The sequence below is a fragment of the Podarcis erhardii genome, assembly GCF_964252035.2.
Source record: "Podarcis erhardii genome assembly, chromosome: 1".
NCBI classification, from domain to species: Eukaryota; Metazoa; Chordata; class Lepidosauria; order Squamata; family Lacertidae; genus Podarcis; species Podarcis erhardii.
The window spans coordinates 62,047,634-62,068,451 of NC_138497.1; the positions used below are offsets into that span (position 1 = coordinate 62,047,634).

General features: G+C 40.7%; 1 protein-coding gene across 8 annotated transcripts in view; it reads left to right on the top strand.

Moving 5' to 3' along the window:
* Positions 1 to 20,818, top strand: part of ANO5 (anoctamin 5) — a 69,159-nt gene that overhangs the window by 36,273 nt on the left and 12,068 nt on the right. For 6 of the 8 annotated variants that reach the window (XM_081834665.1, XM_081834667.1, XM_081834668.1 and 3 more), the window contains 11 exons: positions 4,013 to 4,081; positions 5,968 to 6,252; positions 6,535 to 6,648; positions 8,029 to 8,144; positions 9,662 to 9,796; positions 10,173 to 10,278; positions 10,370 to 10,430; positions 11,557 to 11,708; positions 14,402 to 14,479; positions 18,641 to 18,863; positions 19,817 to 19,986. In XM_081834665.1, coding sequence (XP_081690791.1) covers positions 4,013 to 4,081; positions 5,968 to 6,252; positions 6,535 to 6,648; positions 8,029 to 8,144; positions 9,662 to 9,796; positions 10,173 to 10,278; positions 10,370 to 10,430; positions 11,557 to 11,708; positions 14,402 to 14,479; positions 18,641 to 18,863; positions 19,817 to 19,986 — 1,509 coding nt within the window. Of the gene's footprint in view, positions 1 to 4,012; positions 4,082 to 5,967; positions 6,253 to 6,534; positions 6,649 to 8,028; positions 8,145 to 9,661; positions 9,797 to 10,172; positions 10,279 to 10,369; positions 10,431 to 11,556; positions 11,709 to 14,401; positions 14,480 to 14,968; positions 15,044 to 18,640; positions 18,864 to 19,816; positions 19,987 to 20,818 lie in introns of all 8 variants that reach the window. The other 2 variants (XM_081834666.1, XM_081834669.1) reach the window with 1 other exon arrangement.

A 20,818-nucleotide genomic window follows, 5' to 3' on the forward strand; every position in this document is an offset into this window, starting at 1 on the left:
AAAACTCAAGGTCATGGAGCCCTGAAACTCTGTTAGGAAAAAATTAAATAGACCTCCATCTGAATGTGACTTGCCTTTATAATCAAAACAATTTATTTCCAAATGTATTGGAAACATTCCGGTATGTTCTTGCATAGCTTACATAAGATACTATATATTTTCAGGGGTCCAGTACACTAATCATAAACAACAGCATTTCAGCAAATGTTTTTTGTTTACCCATCTAGTGACTTGCAATGCTGCCAGAGTAGTTTGAGAACCAGGCTGTAAGCAATTTAGATTTCCTTATCCACAAAAGCATTGAAATAATCTTATCTTCTAAGATGGGGTGGGAACTTTGTCCTCGGTACTTTGTACCACATCTTGTTCCATATAGCTGTTATACACAACAGCAGGGATAGCCAATGTGGAGCTCTGGATGCTTAGACTACAGTTTCTATCATTCCTCACCCTTGGCCATGCAGTTATCAACAACATTTATAGGGTTCAACACTGGCTACCTCTGCACTACAGAGAAAGCAGAGACAGCTTTGCCTATTGCTAATCAATCACTTGGCAATGAATAGAGGGGATTGTACACTAAATTGGTTTCCTGGTCAGGGCTCTTTTCTGGTGGTGTAACCCTACATGATTTTCTTGGGACAACAGTACTTCAGAGATCCCAGCTACCATCCTGTACTGATAATACTATTTTCCCTTGGAGACCAGGGGGTTATATCCAACTGTGTTCTAATTATTGAAATTAATGGGCCTAAATTAGTCATGTCCATTAATTTCAGTGAGTTTAAACTGAGTTGGCTATGACCCTGGCTTATGTAGAATCAGGTGAGCAATATATGAATCCCACAATGTGACTAATAGCTGTTGCTCAACATACACATCTGTATGATCTTAGGCAATAATGCAGAAGACTTGCAGGCTCCAGTGACTGAATAACTGGATCATTCACTGAATCATTTGGCAGTTTCCTGGGGTTTGCTTACATGACCTTAAGTCTCATTGTAATATGCAGCACTAGAAAGTTTTTGGCTTTTTAGGTTGCCTTTGCTTTTTTATATTGGCTTGTTCTGCATGTTTTCTGATGTGATGCCCTTATCCAGTGTAGCATATCACTAATGCCACAGACGGAGCACTGTCATATTTCTGTTCTTGTGCAATTTGATGATAACTGTTCTATTATAGGATGGTTGGGTGTGTTTTTAAAGCACTACATATGCCATATTATTTTTGCATCTCAATTATTCCGTGGCTTTCAGAATGCAATGCAAAGAGACGAGATAATACATGGCATGTTATCCTTAATTTGCTAATTAGAACCTTTACTGCACAGAATTACTCAATAAAAAATGCATAGATAACACACACATATTCTGTATGTAACCCTTAAAGGAGAGATCATCTTGTGGTCTCACCTCTGGTAGGAACCATTTGTACAGGAGGCCTATGCACCCAAAATACCGTATTTTGCGCTCTATAGGACGCACCTTGTTTTAGAGGGGGAGAACAAGAAAAAAATAATTTCCCCCTCTCTGCGCAGCGCCCCTTCAGTGAAGTGGCAAGAGAAATGGAGCCCCTTTCATTTCTCCTCCCGCTTAGCTGAAGGGGCGCTGCGCCTTAGCTGAAGGGGCACCTACCCTTCAGCGAAAGGAACCCGAAGCCTCCAGAGTGCTTCCGGCTTCAGGCGGCTATCTTTGAAGCCTGGAGAGTGAGAGGGGTCGGTGCGCACCGACCCCTCTCGCTCTCCAGGCTTCAGCAGAAGGCATCCCGAAGCCTCTGGAAGCCTCCTGAAGCTTGTGGGGCTGGCAGTGGGGAAAGCCAAGCTTCTCTCACCGCCAGCCCCGGGAGAGACTGCTTTCCTGTCCCAGTTTGTGTCAACCCCAGATTGACTTCTTGTTGGTTTAAAAAGCCCAAACCATGGAACTGTAGCGTTAAAAACTCTCAGACTGAAGATCATCTGGAATATTTGTGAGGGTTACTCTATGGAAATAAACTGGAACGTTGACTAATCTTAATAGAGATATTAGTTTTAACATCTGCCCACTGCCTGAATACATTCAGTCCAATTATATGTCATTGGGAGAAGCAAAGCTGGAGGCGTTGTCAGACGTAAAGGTTTACTTAGTAACATCTCCCGTTTAAGCAGTGAACTCTAACCATGAATTTTTATTTTATTTTGCTGTTATAATGGATTTGGGCGTGACACTTTGTTAAGGATTGAAAAAAAATGCATGCAGTGTCATACTGCACAGTAACTGCTAGGAAATCTCATGCATTGCTCTTTCTACCGCACAGTGACTTGGCAATGTTCTGTGGGCTAAGAATAGAAGCATTCTTGGGAAAACATCTGAGAGCTGCACAGTCTGGAAGTCTGTATGCTTGCTTTGTTTTGCAGACATATGCTAGTGGAGCACTTAATTTTTCATACAAAGAAAACTTTTAAAAATAATTTCCATTTTCAGCAGAACCTTAAAATGTATCAATGAGGAGCTGAAATGTTGTCTAATAGAAAGAGTTGGTTCAATGCTGCATGCCAACACGCTCTAGTGCATGCCTAAGCATGTTTATTTGGGTAAAAATGCCTCTGCTAGAAGTTGGGCGAATTTACATGTGCAGTTCTGAAATACATCTCCCTAAGTTTCACATGAAGAATAATGGATTGTGCAAAAATTGCTACATCAGAAAACAGGCTTGAAAAGTGGTGCATCAAGTTTCTTGATTCTCACAGGCAAACAACTCCAGAGAAATATCCCTCAGGTGAAAGTTATTCTTTGTCTATAGTACAGGGAGAAGTTCATGTTCAGAATATGAATTTTGGTCTTATTTTCCCCCTTAGTAAACCTTCCCCTTTCCCCTAACCAAAAAAGCACTAGTTGTTTTTGGTATTTCTGGTGTTGACTTACCTGGATCAAAATAACAAAAACTTTGGCAACAAATTAGAAACAGGCAAATGTTTGGAATTTGTCCACTGTTGCACATATCATTTTCACTTATTGTTTGTCCACCTGGTGGATTTTCCTGGTGCTAGTCTTGTTGATTTTACTAAAGAACCAAAATGGTACTAATCATTTGCCTAAAATAAAAGGCCCTGTTCTGTTTCTCTCCCCCCCCCCCCCGCAATGTGGACTGTGCCATCTTGTAGGCAGTAATCACAAATGCAAAACATTCTTACAATGTAGGACATCTGAGAGATGTGAAAGGGAGACCATTGATGATGCCCTCCAAAGAGTCGTAACAAAGTGAAAGCCTTGCATGAGGACCCCTGAATTATAATACATACACTGTAAACATCACTTTGCTGATTATTTGATGGTTAGGAGCAAACAGCACTGTTATCTGAAAGTGAACTTCTTTTTACATTGATAGCATAACTTTTCTCTAAGATAACATGTATTATCTGTTCATTATATTAAACTTCTTTCAGAATCATTAACTTTAATCACTGGACTTTGGTGCCTATTTTTTATCTTCATAAAACTGTGCCATGGGAAATTGAAGTCTGCCTTCAACTGTTACCCTGAGGGTGAACTTGGGATGGGTCTACAATATAAAACAGGAAGTCTGTTAAGGAAACTGTTCAAGTCATTCTAAATAGGTGCTGATAAATATTATTTTTGTTTGTTTAGTTACTGCCTTTTATACATGTGTTGGTGTGATTTATAGTCCTACCATAAAACAGAAAACAATGTAAAATGGTCACCTAAGGCAGGGACATTTTCATCTAGCTAGAAAAAACATCCCTTTAAATGATATGCCGTTTCTGCTGCTGGATGTCCAGGGAGCAGCCATGGCCAGTTGACAGTGTGGCGACTAAGGTGGCTATGATCTCTCTTCTTTTTCACCCAAGATGTGGTTAGTGTCACCAAGAGAATGGTAATATCATTTTTAGACTATTGCACTGTGCTTTGTATTGGGCTGCCCTTGAGAACATTTCTTTGACACATAACAGGTATTTATCGATTTAAATGCACCTACTATTTTAATAAGAAGTAAAGAGTTTTTTGTTTTCCTTCAGGAACGGAGACGAGAATTTGAGAACAATCTAGAGAAGGCTGGCCTGGAACTAGAAACTGAAGACAAGAAGGTAACGAAGCATTATTGTGCCTTCTTACTTCTTGAACATATGCTTAAACTAGATGGGGGATGAAGAACTCTGCTTGGAAATTGCTAGGAAATAGAATGTTGATTGAATTGCGGCATCTTTCACCTCCCTGCCAGCAGCATGTTTAAGATTTGTTTGTTAACAGCATGCTAGATGCTGATCAGAAAATAATAGTGATGCATTCAATTCCTGGAGAAGTTCTGTGACCTTTAGGTGTCATCCCAAACCCTGCAGTGTCTAACAACATGGAGAGGCGCTACAGTGATATCCTTGCTCCTCTGCCTGGCAAGCCCAAGACATACCTGGGATCAGGAGATGCACAGTCCAGCTGCAACAAAACTATGCTTCTATAGGAGAAGTCTCAGCGAGTAGTTTCAAGGCCTAGGAATTTCACTTTCTTAACTCAAAGTATGGCAATTGCTCTGATTATGAGATCTTCTGATTCCAGGTGTGCCTAGGGTTTGTTTGGGCCCATTATCCTTTGTTGTGCGGGGGTATGGGGAGATGAGAAAGGTAGCCCCATTGAAATAGAGCCTCTTTGTAGATCTTGTTGATAAGCTGTAATCCTTCGGCTATCATCAGTGGGAGGTTTCTTAAAGGCCTACAATAAAGGAAAAGGGAAGGGCTAGAAGAGCATTAAGTTGTACATGCAGAAAATCTTCAGGCATGTGGTCTAAATAAAGGTTTTGTATGGAGACAGAATACGGACCACTTCTGATGAGCACAACTAGTTTCTCTTGGTCTTGATTATACAGTGGTGCCCCGCAAGACGAACGCCTCGCAAGACGGAAAACCCGCTAGACGAAAGGGTTTTCTGTTTTGGAGGCGCTTCGCAAAACGAATTTCCCTATGGGCTTGCTTCGCAAGACGAAATGTCTTGCGAGTTCCTGCAGGTTTTTTCCCCTTTTTTCCCCCTTTTCCTAAGCCGCTTATCAGCTGATCCGCTAAAAGCCGCTAAACCGCTAATAGCGCTAATCCGCTAAGCTGTCAATGGGCTTGCTTCGCAAGACGAAAAAACCGCTATACGAAGAGCCTCACAGAACGGATTAATTTCGTCTTGCGAGGCACCACTGTACTCCCATTTTGCCTGTAGATGATTAGTCATGATTGAATCCCACTGGGATTAATAGAACAAGTTAGTGCTATTGGTTTCAGCGAGATTTAAATGTAACAACATTTTATACATCATAGTCCAAAAGAAATACTATCAAATACCTAGAAGAGTAATGAGATGAACAGCAAACAGGGCAGCTTGACATAGAATAGAAGCACATGCTTTCTAAACTGCACTTTCTCATTATGTTCAAAATATGCCTTTTAGGGCTTGTTTCTGGTCTGAAGTTTAAAAAATATTTTAAAGGTTTATTTTGCATGTTTATACTTTATGGTATTTTGTTTTTTTAAGAAATGTATATCGCCTAGAAACACTTGTAATGGATTAAAAATGGTGGTAAACGCTAAATAAATATTTATGCTAGAGTCCAATGTAGCACTAAGTCTCTCATTTCATCAGAGGAAGGATTTCTCGATGGGTAATGAAAGGTTCTCCCTTTCTCTTCACTCTGCACCCTCCCAAAAATTGTTCCAGGGGTTCCCTTCTGGAGCAGATTTAGTGAGGGCATAGGATGCTCATAGTGGAGGGTGCAAAAAAAGGAGAGTAAGTCTAATTACCCATGTGGAAATCTTTGCACTGGCAGGTCACAGGAGTTCAGTACCACCCAAAGTATTCTTGTTTTTGCTTACCACATGGATTCAGTGGCCCTAGCTCCCATAGATGATATCTGTATTTAATGTGAAGCTTCTTTATAGATGTATGAATATGAAAGTATTGCCTGTTTTAACCTCAAATCTTATCATTTCCTTCGTAGGAATCTGACAATGGCAAAACTTACTTTGTGAAGATTCATGCGCCATGGGAGGTTCTGATCACATATGCTGAAGTGCTGAGCATAAAAATGCCCATCAAAGAAAATGATATCCCTTGTACTGCGGAAAACCCTTTGGATTGGATATCTTGGCCATTTAGGCTGCCTGAAATTGTGATGCACCCAGAACCAGATTACTTCACAGCCCCATTCAGCAAAGAAAGGCAGGAACTCTACCTCATTGAAGATGAGAATACATTTTTCTCCCCGTCTGTCAGGAACAGAATTGTGAGTACTTCCGACACATTAGCACATATGAGGTGCAATTCAATGTTCTGGAGCCTTATATTGAAGTATTTTAGTCTGTAAAGGTAATGGGTTAATAAATTAGTTTAAAGGTCAAATATAATTTTATTTGACTAACATATCTATTTTTGGAGTGTGGAAAATGTTTTTTATCCACGCACTGCAGTGAAGAACAGTTGCGAAGGAAAATTACCAGTAGATTACCTGATAATCATAGTATATTCATTTTAAACTGTGGGGTTGGTTTCTCTCTCCCTCTTTTAGGTTTTCTATATTTTAACAAGGTGTCCATATGGAACAGAAGAAGGGAAAAAGAAGTTTGGAATCAAACGGCTCTTGAATAATGGCACCTATACTGCTGCTTATCCTCTTCATGATGTAGGTATTTTTTTTTGTCATTCATTCATTCATTCATTCATTCATTCATTCATTCATTTCAGAATACTTCCCTGTTTTCCAAACCTCAGTTTATCTGTTTTTAAGTAACACCTCCTGGGGAAGACATAGTATGTGTGATTCTCTGTAATTGTGACTACTGCTATGGGAAACTGCTTACAACATAACATAACGTAACATAACACCTGTGCAAGCCTCGGGAAAAGAGCGAGGCGGGGAAGAAGGTTAATTACAACTGTGCTGTCAAACTGGGATGGTTACTGCAGGGTTAAAGTTTAGTGTCAAAGCGCCCTCTGGCGGCATACAAGTGCTTCACTGGAGCCCATTTTTGGATTTTCTTTTTAGCAGTTTATATATGAATGGGGTGAATAATTGTTTTTAGAAACTATGTTAGGAAATTGTGGCCTTTTATGTATTCATAAAAATACTTGCACAGTGCTGGTTCATGTGATATAACAAGAACAGCAATATATACAATGCAACAATATATGCAATAGAATATAAAATAGTACAAAATGATCATTTTAATTCCTAATTGCTCAAAAAAAATTAAGCAGTTGCATGGACCTGCCTGCATAACAAGGTAGAGATTCCTTCAAGCGAAACATCAGAATCAAAAGCAAGGGTGTTTGCTGAATCTTTGCTAGAAGACTGTTTTCACTGCTTGCAACCAGCCTGGCTTCTGGTAGAGGCCAGTCAGGCTGGCTCCTGATGATCTCAGTGATCAAGATGGGATATAGGGTTTCCTGAATACAAGTTGATCAGCACTTTGTATATTAACACAACAGAATTGAAAGTTCTATGCCTAAATAGTTTGAGAATTTGAAAAATAATTAGTGCCTTAATTGCTGGGAGAGTAAGCACAACCTGTTCCTGGCACTAGAATCACTGCAACTTGCCAGGGTGGGGTGGGGAAGGCAGGCAGCAGGAAGGTCTGTGCTCTGATGACACGCTGGCAGGAGGACTACATCTGCACAATCCCAGTTTCTTTGTTGCTCTGCCCCTTCCCTTCTCCCTCCTGGTAAGCCACAGGGGTGCCAGCGTAGTTAGTTCCCTGCCACCCACTCCTGCTTGTTGCTGCCCCACAGTCAGTTAAGTTTTAAAGTATATATTATTTAGTCCGGGCAGAGATGCAGTCCCCAAGTTTCAGATTAAGTGTGCTTGTTCTTAAGGAATGCCCACGTTGTTGGTCTTAATACTATAAATAGCTATTTGTTGCCACCCGCCCCCAGCCTGTCATATTCCAATTTCTACGTATATTATCCTGGTACATATTTAGGAGGAACCAGTGTTGCAGAACACATGCTGCCGTTTACTGATCTGTTTTATTTCTGCTTTATTTCATTGTCCACGCTGACACAGTGCCAGTACTGGAAGAGGGCGAATGACCCGAAGTGTGAAAATGAAAGGTACACCCTCTACAGAGAATGGGCAAGGTTTCCTCGTTTTTTCAAAGAACAGCCCTTGGACCTTATCAGGTGAGCAATTGGGTACTCTTGTCTTAATGAAAGTGTCAGCTTTTGCATTGCCTTGCAATATATACCTACTTTAATTTGTAGATTATTCCATAGTTCAAGGAAACCTCAAAAATTGTAAAATGGCCTTAGGGGTCCACAATCTAATGACCTCCTGCTTGGACTGCTGCAGTGTCCTCTACATGGGACTGACCTTGAAATTGGTCAGGCAGCTGCAGCTAACGCAGAATCCTGATAGGACCATGTTCTGTCAATCCTGAAAGTTGCACTGGCTGCCAGTGAGCTCTTCGGCCCAATTCAAGGTATTAGTACCAGTGCCCTAAAAGGCTTGGGGTCCATGTGCCTAAAAGAGCACCTTTCCCAAGGCCCACTATCTCAATCACTACAATTCACAGGAGAGAGCCTGTTGGTGGTGCTGCCACTTCCCGCTGCCCTGTTGTTGCTGACCCATGACAGGACCTTCTCATTGGCCATTCTCCATTTGTGGGCTGTCCTCCCTGGTGGGGTGGGGTGTGTGGTCTCCCTCATTATCAACACTCTAGAGGAATCTTAAAACATCCCTGTTCAACCAGGCATTTAATGGCTGGAAAAAATGGTTTCCAGCAACCTTGAATCTGAAGATATATAACTGTTTTTTAGTTGTTTTATTTTTTTTAATTTTAAAAAACCACTACTGTGTTATTTTGGTACCTTCTTGTTTGCTGCCTTGGGCTCCTTTGAGAGGGTATCCAATGGGATACAATTTCTAATAATGGAAATGAAGATATATAGCTAGATAGCTGGGAGACCTGTATGTGCCAAGATCATCATTGGAACGTTCAAAAGCAGAAAGAATGAAAAATGTTTTGCATGAGATTTTTGACCCATCCCAGTACAGGTGTCAATATTGTTTCTCTTTACATCACACTGTAAAGCCCTCTTTTCTCATTGCAGTGAGTGTCCTCCTATGTTAGAATCAGATTTGTTTTCCAAGTAACCCTCACCCCCCACCACAAAATGCTTCATTTTGTTTGAGGTGATGGTACAATGTCAATGTATAGCTGTAAAAGGATGTACTTTGAACTGTTAGATTCCTTTTCTCTGGTGTTCAGCTTCTATATGCTTATTCCCAACTGGCTGTTTGACCAATTATGCTAAACAACGTTCTGTGGATGTTAAAGGTGCTGTCACTGGCCATGTTCATATCATCACTTCCATGGCTTCATGCCAGGGTCTAAGGCAGCTTTCAAATCAAAATGAGGGGAGGGAGAATCATATCTGGTTGCTGGGCAACACATGAGCAAAAACTAGCTATCCATGTAATTAGGGCACAAATAAGAACAAGAAATTCTGAGAATTGTTTTACAGTCAACTCAGTAGCATTCCTTTAAATTTTGCCTGAAAACTTGTCATCCAAATCTAGCCCTGTATCTTTATTTGCAATTAGTCTTCCAAGCTTTTCTCCCCTTTCCTCTCCCTTTTTAAGATGATGATTGTTTCTTGCATTCCCTTACTTTCCATTCCACGTTACTTCCCCGCAGGAAGTATTATGGGGAGAGGATTGGAATCTACTTTGCCTGGCTGGGGTTCTACACTGAGATGCTGTTCTTTGCCGCTATCGTTGGATTAATCTGTTTCCTGTATGGTGCATTTACAATGAATGAAAATATGAGTAGGTAAGAGTAATTAACATGGTCGTGTTGGTTAGATTGAATCATGACCAGTTCACTGATGACAGCTGTCCTGTCCACTTCAATGCTAATTGTTGTGGATCAATTTTTTCTTTGAAAAGCTTGAGTCCCCTTGCCTTCTGTAACATTGTGTGCAGTGATCCTGTGAGCCACTGTACAGAAACATTAGCTTAAACGTATGATCCAGATGTAGAACTATGTGCCACTGCATTATTGTGAGTATGGCCCTGCTGAATATTGCGCACTGAAAGAGGGGGAACGGGTTCTCTATATTCCTTTTGTAAAGTCAAATATCAGCATCTGCACAAAAACACAATTTATCTGTCTTGCTTAATTAAATACTTTTATCTGTCCCCTTCAGCCAAGAAATATGTGACTCCGAAATTGGGGGAAAGATTATCATGTGCCCTCTATGTGATCAAAAATGTGATTACTGGAGATTGAACTCCACGTGTGAGTCTTCAGAGGTCTGTAGTCATTGCTGCAATTTTTGTTTTTAAAATATAGCTTTTCCATGGTTGTTTTCATTCAAATTATTAATTTGTGTTTTTTCCCCAGTACTCCCATTTGTTTGATAATGTGGCGACCCTCTTTTTTGCAATCTTTATGGGGATCTGGGGTGAGTATATTTGTTAGTGCTACTTAAATAACACTCAAGCCATGTGGGTCAGCTTTAGCTTTGTCTCATAGTGCATGCAAGTCAATGGCACTTTTGACAACAAGACTATGACTTTGGTCCTGTGAGTGACTGTTCACTCATGGGATGCTCCTTCTGGTAGAAAGGGAAAGAGGGAGAGCTCACGACTCCCTCATGAATCCCTCTGTAAACATAAAGTAAAAGGTAAAGGTACATGACCCCTGGATGGTTAAGTCTAGTCAAAGGTGACTATGGGATGTGGCGCTCATCTCGTTTCAGGCCGAGTGAGCCGGCATTTGTCCACAGCTTTCTGGATCATGTGGCCAACATGACTAAACCAGTTCTGGCACAATGGAAAACCTTCCATCTGTAGTGGTACCTATTTATCTGCTTGCACTGGTATGTTTTCAAACTGCTAGGTTGGCAGAAGCTGGGACAAAGCAATGGGAGCTCACCCCATCACACAGATTCAAACTGCTGACCTTCCAATCAGCAAGACCAAGAGGCTCAGTAGTTTAGACCACAGCACCACATGCCCCCCCCCAAGTGTTCAGCTCTGAACTATGTGGGAGGTGATTGCAGGGGAAAGGGGGGAATTAGCAGATATTACCTTTGCTGGATTGGAGTTGCTTTTATTCTTGGGTGAGCAACTCTAGATCTCAGCCTCTGTAAGTATAGTATGAATGCTATAAATATCATTCTGTAATGATATATGTAAATGTGCAATAATTCACTGGGTTTGATCCAGAGGAAGTTAAGCATGTTTTAGATAACTTGGCTCCTATTTGTTTCAATGGAACTGAACAGCGCTTCCATATTCTTAAGCACACCAAATCCCATGAAGTGGTACAACCCTCAATGTGCAAAAATATACAGACAGTAATGAATCTGACTAACTTTGTCACAGCTCCAAAAATTCCATCAAAATGAGAAATGGCTTCTCTAGGGAATCTGCAGTAGTTTTTTATGTAACTGATGTACTGTATAGACATCAAATCCATCACAATGATAATAGAGAAAGTATCATCTGGGAATGTTGGTTTTGCTCAGTTGCTACTAGACATTTCTTATTCTTATTTTTGTTTGCACCATACTCTATTCATTGCAGTCACACTTTTCTTGGAGTTCTGGAAGCGTCGGCAAGCTCGACTTGAATATGAATGGGATCTAGTTGATTTTGAGGAGGAACAGCAACAACTCCAACTGAGGCCAGAGTATGAAGCAAAATGTACACAAAAAAGGAAGAACCCAGTAACGCAGGTAACCTGAGCATTAGAAGACAAAAATCACATGGAGGTTGGCGGATACATAAGATCCAGTTACCCATTGTGTATTTAAAACTAAGTATGCCATCTATTGTGGGACGCGGGTGGCTCTAAACCACTGAGCCTAGGGCTTGCTGATCAGAATGCTTCAAATCCCCGCGACGGGGTGAGCTCCCGTTTCTTGGTCCCAGCTCCTGCCAACCCAGCAGTTCGGAAGCACGTCAAAGTGCAAGTAGATAAATGGGTACCGCTACGGCGGGAAGGTAAACGACATTTCCGTGCGCTGTTCTGGTTCACCAGAAGCCGCTTAGTCATGCTGGCCACATGACCCAGAAGCTGTACGCCGGCTCCCTTGGCCAGTAAAGCAAGATGAGCGCTGCAACTCCAGAGTCATTCGCGACTGGACCTAACGGTCAGGGGTCCCTTTACCTTTTATGCCATCTCTTAAGTGCTTAAGAAGGAATTATGCCAGAACATTACACAAGCATGTTGTTCTGACATGATCCAGAAAGTTATAATTCTGTAAATGTTTCAGAACAAGGTGACAAATCAGCTGCCGGTGCTTAGGGTTAACATCTGGGATCCAATGACTGATATAAAATGGATTTGAAAAGAATCAGGCTTTCTCCAAATGCTGTTATCCACAGTCACTTACAGACTCAATGTTAAAACCATGTTTATAGAAGACAATCTTACTCTGCTACAAGTGATCGCCAAAGAAGAAGAAGATATATCATTCCAGTAGGGAAAGGCAGGAGCTCAAGAGGGCAAATTTAACTGATTTGTTCTTCTCTAGGAATTGGTTCAACCATTCAGAAAAAAAAGCTTATGTTGCTCTCCTTGAGACTATATTGGTTCAGAATACAGCTTAACAGTTGCATGTTTGAATGCTATCCCATACCCCCCAAAATGCTGAACACGGAAAGTTTCTACCTAGCCTTTTCCCTGAAACAGTAGTTCTCTAAGTATAGGTAGTTTTTGATGTGGAGGCATTCAAATATGCAGTTTTCACACCTGCATTCTGGAGCAACACAGTCCTAGGGCCCTACAGCATGTGCTTCTTCTGAGTGTTTGAATTGCTGATAAGCTTTTATCTGCATGCCGTGAGTTTCTGGGCAGCTAAACCAAAGGGGGGAAATAACAGACAAAATGGCTACAATTCTACTTCAGGTGCAGTAAATGTCTGTTTCACTAAGCCTGATCCTTATGATGGAACTCTGGTGCTTTAAGGAACAATTCTCTGGTGTTAATGTGATTACATTGGATGTAAGTAATATTAATGTATCTATTTATTTGTTAAATTCTATCCTGCCTTTCTGTCAAAGCTGCTCAACTGCAGGAAAATAGAAAGTAAAAATAAATAAATAAATAAATAAATAAAGCAAGCAAGCAAGCAAGGGAAATAAAACATATCAGTTAGAATCAGCAAGTTGATGATTTTGCAGTATCTTTACAATGGATTGGAAAAATGTTTTGGGACAAAATGAAGGTATCCTCTGAGCGCAGCTACAAGTTAGAGGAATCCTGATTTATATTACAGATTATTATCTATCCTAGTTTAGATATTTCCTTTTGTACACGAAGCTCATGAAGAATGAGAAGTCTAAATGTGCTGACATTCTTAAATATGTGTTTGATCATTACAAGTCACTTGCTTTAATTCCTAGTTACATTTTTTTTAAAAAAAAGAAAGCTAAAACCTTGTTCCCTCTCATTTAAATAATCTATTATCTATTTCTCAAGGTTCTAGGTTACAGAAATTTGTACACATCCTGTCAGCAGTCCAGATATGAAAGAAATCAATGGTTAACCAAATTATAGTTGAATGTTCTTGCTGTGTGACATTAGACAATGAAAATGTGAAGGACCTCTGTGCTCTAAAGATTATATCTGCAGATTGAAAAGAACACTGATAAAGCAAATTTGCTAAACTATGTGCTTAGATTAACATTTTCTTCAACTGTACAACTACATTTCATTGTTACTTACACTAATTTGAGACTTTTGCTGGTCACCAGTCATTTTGCACTTCCATAGACTTATATCAGAATTGTGCCCTCTTTATTAACCCGCAGGTATAGCAACATTGTAATCAATCTTAAAGCATTAAGCTAGGTCACAGTGGGTTATGATCTGCTCTCATGGAGATTATTACTTATGATGGTACTGAACTTCAAAATGGGGGAGGAGTGTGTGCGGTTGAACAACACTTTTCTGGAGGACATCTTAAGCCAATTTTGAACTGAGCTCAGACATTTCCAGAGGCAATGCCTGGTTTGAAATGTGCTCAGTTCTTTGTTGTTGTCATCCCTTCTGCCTATTTGCTCTCCTTCCACTGGCTTTCACAGGTGAGAGGCAGCAAAGGGCTTATAGCAGCATAGACCTTAGCCTTAAGGCCTGGACATAACCATTGACCTTTGTTATAAATTACTTCCATTCTTCCCTTTGTGTTGTGCAACAATCAAGCCAGAAAGTCTCCAGTTAACCATAGTTTCTCATAGCATTTAAACTGATGGTGGTGACCCTAGTTTCCTGGCTTGGATGAAATGAGAAACTCTGGTTAATTGGATGCTTCCTGGTTAGATAGCTGCAGACATGAGTAGCACTAGTATCAGGTGATGGTGGTACAGTGAAATCTTTTCTGTTCTTTAATTACTGCTTTTTAAATTGTCTGGTCTGCTATTCTAGGAATTAGAATTGGTTAAGAGGAAGAGCATACATGACTATGGGAAACTGAGCTTGTTGTACTTTGGAATTTTGTTTTGGGTAAGACAGGGCTGCGTGAATTCAGCAGCTTAGAGTGGCAACTAATGAAAGAGCCATTTCTTCAAGTGGGAAAGCAATGAAAAGACCTGAGAGAATGGAGGACAACACTTAACAGCAATAGCTAGTCCAGTCCAAACATACATGTTTTTTTCCTGTCATGTAATTTGGGCATATTGGAAACTGAACTGCATTCACTCCCTTCTGTTCAGAAGATCATAGAGAAGGAAAACAAAAATGGCCTTCTTGTAAATTTGGCAAAGTCTTAAAAGCTCTGGATGACTGGCTTCTCATCTACTTATTGACTCCTCCATTTCTGTCTTTCTCCCATAAGATGAAATGTGCTACATCATGCATTCCTTGGGAGTGTAAAAACTATTTTCTTGGGGTGTGTTTGCTTTCTCACAGTGGTTGAGGTTGCTTTCTGCAGTGTTCAGTGTAAGAATATGTCTGCGGGAGGTGAAATGTGCTGTGCTTGCTTGACTGTTTCAGGAGTTGGAGCCTTACTTGCCTTTAACTAGCCAGGCTATACGATTCTGCATCTCGGGAACGACAGTGTTGTTCTGGGTGAGCATCCTTTTGAATCATCACTGTAATGCATAACAAGCAAGGCATCACTTTTTAAGCTTGAATTTTAACATGCCTTAATGCTTTTGCTGTCAATATCTTTCTCTCTGTGCTTCTGGCTACAAGGGGTTGTAACTAACATTCTGCTTTCTTAGTGTCATGCAAAGTACACACTGAATCGTATAGCATACAATCCATAACTCTCTCTTCTGCCAAATCAATCCATTTGACTTTATTTAGTTGTCCATTATTCATGATAATGAATATAGTGACTTAGGTTACAGTTTATACCCACATACCTGGGAATAACCTCTGTTGAATTCAATGGAACCTACTTTTAAGATGACATCTATGAGATACCACTGACTGTGTTATTATTATTGTATTTATTTATACCCCACCTTTTCTCCTGATGGGATTCAGGGCAGCATGCAGATAAAAATAATCACTAAAAACATAGAAAAATAATAATTAAAAAACAATTAAACACTGATAGAATTAAACCATATACGTGTATTAAATATGTTTAAAACAAGCAAATAGTTACAGTAAAAATGGTATGTCACCAGCCCTTTCATTAAAAGCAGTTCCCCAAAGCCTGTTGGAACAAGATAGTTTTTACCATCTGATGAAAGAACAACAAGGAGGGAACTAGTCTAGCTTCTCCTGGGAGGGAGTTTTAGAATCTGGCAGCAGCTACTGAGAAGGCCCTTTACTATGTCCCCACCAACTGTGCATAGGAGTGTGGCATGACCAAGAGAAGGACCTTTCCTGAAGATTTCAAAACCTTTCCTGAAGATTTCAGGTAGCTTGGACCTAAGCCATGTAGCGCCTAAAGGTCATAACCACCACTTTGAATTGTGCCTAGAAACAGACTGGTAGTCAGTGGAGCTGTTCCACTGCTCCCTAAAGGGTTATGCTCCCTATAATTATCTCTGGTCAATAATCTGATCATATCTCTTTGAGCCAGTTGATGTTTCTAAGCACTTTTCAAAGGCAGCCCCATCTAGAGCGCTTTACAGTAATCCACATAGGAGGTAACTAAGGCATGTGTCACTGTGGCCAATTGAGATATCTCAAGGAATGGGTGGAGTTGGCACAGTGCAAATGCACTCCTGGCCACTGCGGAAGCCTGGTCATTCATGCTCAGTCTGGAGTCCAGGAGCACACCCAAACTGTGTCTTCGTGGGAAGTGTTACCTCATCAAGCACAGGCTGAATCCCTATTCCGTGTTCTGCCTTCTGACTGACCAAGAGCACTTCTGTCTTGTCTAGATTAAGTTCCAATTTGTTCACCCTCATCCAGTCCATTACAGATGACACACGTGGGTTTGCATCTGAGACTGCTTCCTTGGATTTTGGTGGAAAGGAGAAATAGAGCTGGGTCATCAGCATACTGGTGACAATGAACCCCAAAACTCTAGACTACCTTTCTCAGTGGTTGCATGTAAATGTTAAATAGCACAGGGGACAGAAGAGAACACTGAGGGACTCTGCAGGCCAATGTCCAAGGTGTCAAACAGGAGTCCCTCCAGGAAGGAGCAGAGCCATTGTAAAATAGTACCTCCAAGTCCCATCCCTGCAAGGTGGTCCAGAGGAATACCATGTTTGGTGGACTGAAAGCTGTCAAGATGTCTAGCAGAGTCAACAGGGATACACTGTCCTTGCACAGTTCCTTGCACAGAGCCTCTGTTCCATAACCAGGCCTGAAACCAGATCTAGATAATCAGTCTCTGTAGTTGTCTGTAGACCAAGGGAATTTTGCCCTATTTTGAATTGTTCAAATGCTTGATTATAAAATTTTCCTATCACCTGTAGTCATATATTATTGACTAAAACACTCTGGAGAAATTGGGTTCTGGATTGCATCATTTACGTCTGAATCAATTCAACTTTCTCTATTTCAATACAGAAAAAAATTGAGAGATCTTTAGTATGTGGATAATGTGTTATAAACACAAATGTTTATAATGCTACCATATCTATGCAATGAAATTGTAACATGGTATTGGTGGATTTTGAAACAGCATGCCACTAGTGTGCTTTGCATGATTTTGCTTGGTGTACTAACAGACAAGCTAAGCAGAAAAGGACAATATTACTGCTCTGTTGGGACTATACCACTTTAGACTGAAGACATGACTACATTTATTCTACTTATTTCTAAATTTCCCTTCATCTAGCGGTTTCCAGGGTAATGTACAATAAGCATAAACAATAACTTATACGAAACAAAAACACAATTAAAAACAACCAACCTTGAAAACAAATAGGCAGGAAAAGCTACAAAAGCAAAAACAAACATAGCCCTTTGAAATGCTTGGCCAAATACAAGAGGCACCAGAAATATTACAATGTCAGCAAAAGGCTTACCAGCATTGAAGAGGGTGTTCCAGAGTTGGAGTACCACTGCAGAAAAGGACCCAAACCATTTCAGACTTTACAAGTTCATATCACCATCTTGAATACTGGTCCCAGTTATGACCATGTAGCCGAGACAATTTCTGAATCAGAATACTGTGAATCAACTGGGCTGAGCCAGTTAAAATTGTGTCAGCTGAGTTCTTCACTAATTGAAGCTTCTATATAGTCTTAAAGGGCAGCCCTGTGTATAACACTGAGGGGTTGCCCTATGTATAATGTGTCTAAACCATCCAGGTTATTACCAGAGGTTCTGGCCAGGAACAGATGCAGCTGGAGAACCAGGCAAATGTTAAAAGACAAGGCCACTAAGGCATCAGGTGGCAATGTTAAATCAAGGAGTACACTCAAGTTCCATGTGTGCTACTTCAGGGGGAGTGCAGTGCCATCCAGAACACACTGAACATCTGTCTCCCAGACCCAAGAATCACCTGCTCACAGTCCTTCTGCCTTGTCAGGATTCAGCTTCAGTCTTGACCCTCATTTGTCCATTTCCAAATCCAGGCATTGGCTGAGGCTCACTTGACTCACATGACATAGAGAAATAGATCTAGGTTAGATTACCTTACTGAGCGGTTTGAGAAAGAGCATGGGGGCATAAAACAGAGCCATGTAGGACTCTACGACACAAGTGTCATAGTGGTTGAGCAGAAGCTCCCCACTGCAGCTTTCTGAAACTGACCCTGGAGGTAGATGCAGAACTATCACAGCATTGCGTCCATTACACACAACTGTTGGTAGCAAATATCAACTGAAAGACACAAAAATAACAGTGCATCAGGCGGAAAGGGTCTGCCTTGGCTCTCACCCTGATAAGATTGGGTTTTACTTGCAAGAAGAATACATTGGATGAGTATCAGATGAGCCTTCAGATACACATATCCTCCCTCTTGCAGTCTGAAGTGATACAGTCCTGATGGGGCCATACTACACTATTATTCTCAATGTGTAGTGTGGTCCTTAGAATATGGCACAGTTAGGGAACTGGTGGTCCTCCAGATGTTGCTGAACTACAACTCCCATCATGTCCATTGGATATTATGGGTGGGGCTGATGGGACTTGGAGTCCATCAACAGCTGTAGGGACATGGGTTCCCCGTGCTTGCTATATAGTAAAAAGCATCAAAGGCTGTTTCTGATACGATGTCATTGTCCTTAACCCTCTGGTTTCTCTCAGATCTTTTTGATCATAGCTAGTATGATAGCTGTGATAGTTTACCGCCTTGCCGTCTATGCTGCTTTTGCCAGCATCATGGAGAATGCACAAACCTTGCAGCCTATTCAAGGTATCCTGACACCACAACTGGCAACATCGGTCACTGCTTCATGCCTGAATTTTGTCATCATTATGATACTGAATTTCTTGTATGAGAGGATAGCCATCTGGATCACAGATATGGGTAGGTATGTTGCATAAAGACAGAATTGTCAGGGATATGTTTCTGTCCCTGTGGTGGAAATGCTGAGTTTATTGGCAACCAGAAGCTGAATATTTGTACAATTTTTCCATATGGTCAAGTTGGCTAGCATTCCTGGGAAACTGTTTTTGAGACCTCCCTCTGTATCATGTAGTTTAGTTCCTAGATTATCCACAGCTGCATCCTGTGATTTTATGAGGAAGAGCTTGTACACTATTGCAGCTGGCTTGACTATGCTAATAACTACTTATTAGGAGTGTAACATCACTGTATGGAACTCATGGAAGAGCGTTTCTCCCCTTCCATAATAATATACCATCCACAACTGACATTTTTCTTGACTCGCCCCTCCAGATTTTACATTTTTCATATGAGTAGGCTGCTTATGTGAGCATTTATTACAATTTGAAAACCTTACAATTAAGATTTGGACCACGAATTCCATTTGTGTCATTAACTACCACACTAGAGTGATGTTTGTTGTTCAGATAAATTTATCAGGGGATAATGAAGCATTTAGAGTAATCCTAAAATAAGTGCTTCCTGAACTAAGATGATGATCCCCCATTTTAGCTGGCAAATGGAAATGTTTTAATCTGCATTCATTTTTCCACAGTGGGAATAATAATTATAATGTGTTTTAAATGTGAAAGAATTTAATTGTTCACCTATAGGAATAATTCTGCAGTAGTTCTGTCACTTGCATAGAGAGGCTATAGACTTGACTCACTGATCTATAGCTGCTGCCCTCTGCTGGCATAAAAATGCAGTGAATGGTCTTGCAGTATTCTTTTGGAAACCCTGTTCTTACTCATACCTAATAGTTCTGCATTGCTTCAGCCAAATTCAAAATTGTCAGTGTTTGCTGTAGCCTTGTTTGCTGTGCATGGTGCAGAAAAGAAAAAAAATCCTTGTTTATTTTGTTGACCTTGCAGAGATCCCAAGAACTCACCTTGAATACGAGAACAGACTCACCATGAAGATGTTCCTGTTTCAGTTTGTCAACTATTATTCTTCATGTTTCTACGTGGCTTTCTTCAAAGGGAAATTTGTGGGGTACCCAGGTCACTACACATACATGTTTGATCGCTGGAGAAATGAAGAGGTATGGGGTCATTTTTCAGTGAATTAAGGAAGTAATTGCCAACCACCCTCATTTTTGTAAAGACAGCCCAATAAAACAGCACAATATTCTGAATAAAAAGCCAGAAAAATGTCACAAATGTACATAAGATGCAGTAGAAGATGCCTGTCTGTGTTTGTCAGTGTATGTTTTGGAATGTGCTATTTGCAAACAAAGGTCCTTGCATTATATAACTCAAGAGTAAACTGCTGAAACAGACTGGCTCTCTGAGAACAATAGTCATGTCTCTCATTCTGGCGTTAAGACTTGGTCTCTCCCTTTCTTCCCAAATCATAAATTTATATAGTATTAAGGGATTTTTTTATGGTGCTGACAGTGCCACTGACAGACTAAGCCACTCTAATGTCAGGGTGGGGTAGGAGAAATAGCTTCTGGATTTGATTGGCTGAAATCTGTTGTTCCCTATCAGTGAAATTGCCGCTACAAAATGTGATGGATAAATTTTCAGGGGGCTTCCTCAGAAGTTGACCTTAGGTAAATAGTGGGATATACCTTCTCTGCATAAGAATCCTCTGTACAGCTAACTGGGTCGTAGGCAAAGGAAGCAAGTCAGCCTAGCTCCCTTTCTCTGAGTCTCTGGCTGCCGTTAGTTGAGGTGTTCAGATCTTAGAAAGGGACAGAGAAGTCAGAAAGACCATGGGGGGGGGGGGGAATGGCAGAAGAAGGCAGGAGCCAAGAACTTGAGAAGAAGGATTGCTGCCCAAGAGAATCCATGGAATGAAGGTTGGAACAGGTTACTTTCCTGGGTTGAGTTGTCAGAGGAATGTGGGTAAGAAGAGAAGGCAAGAATGAG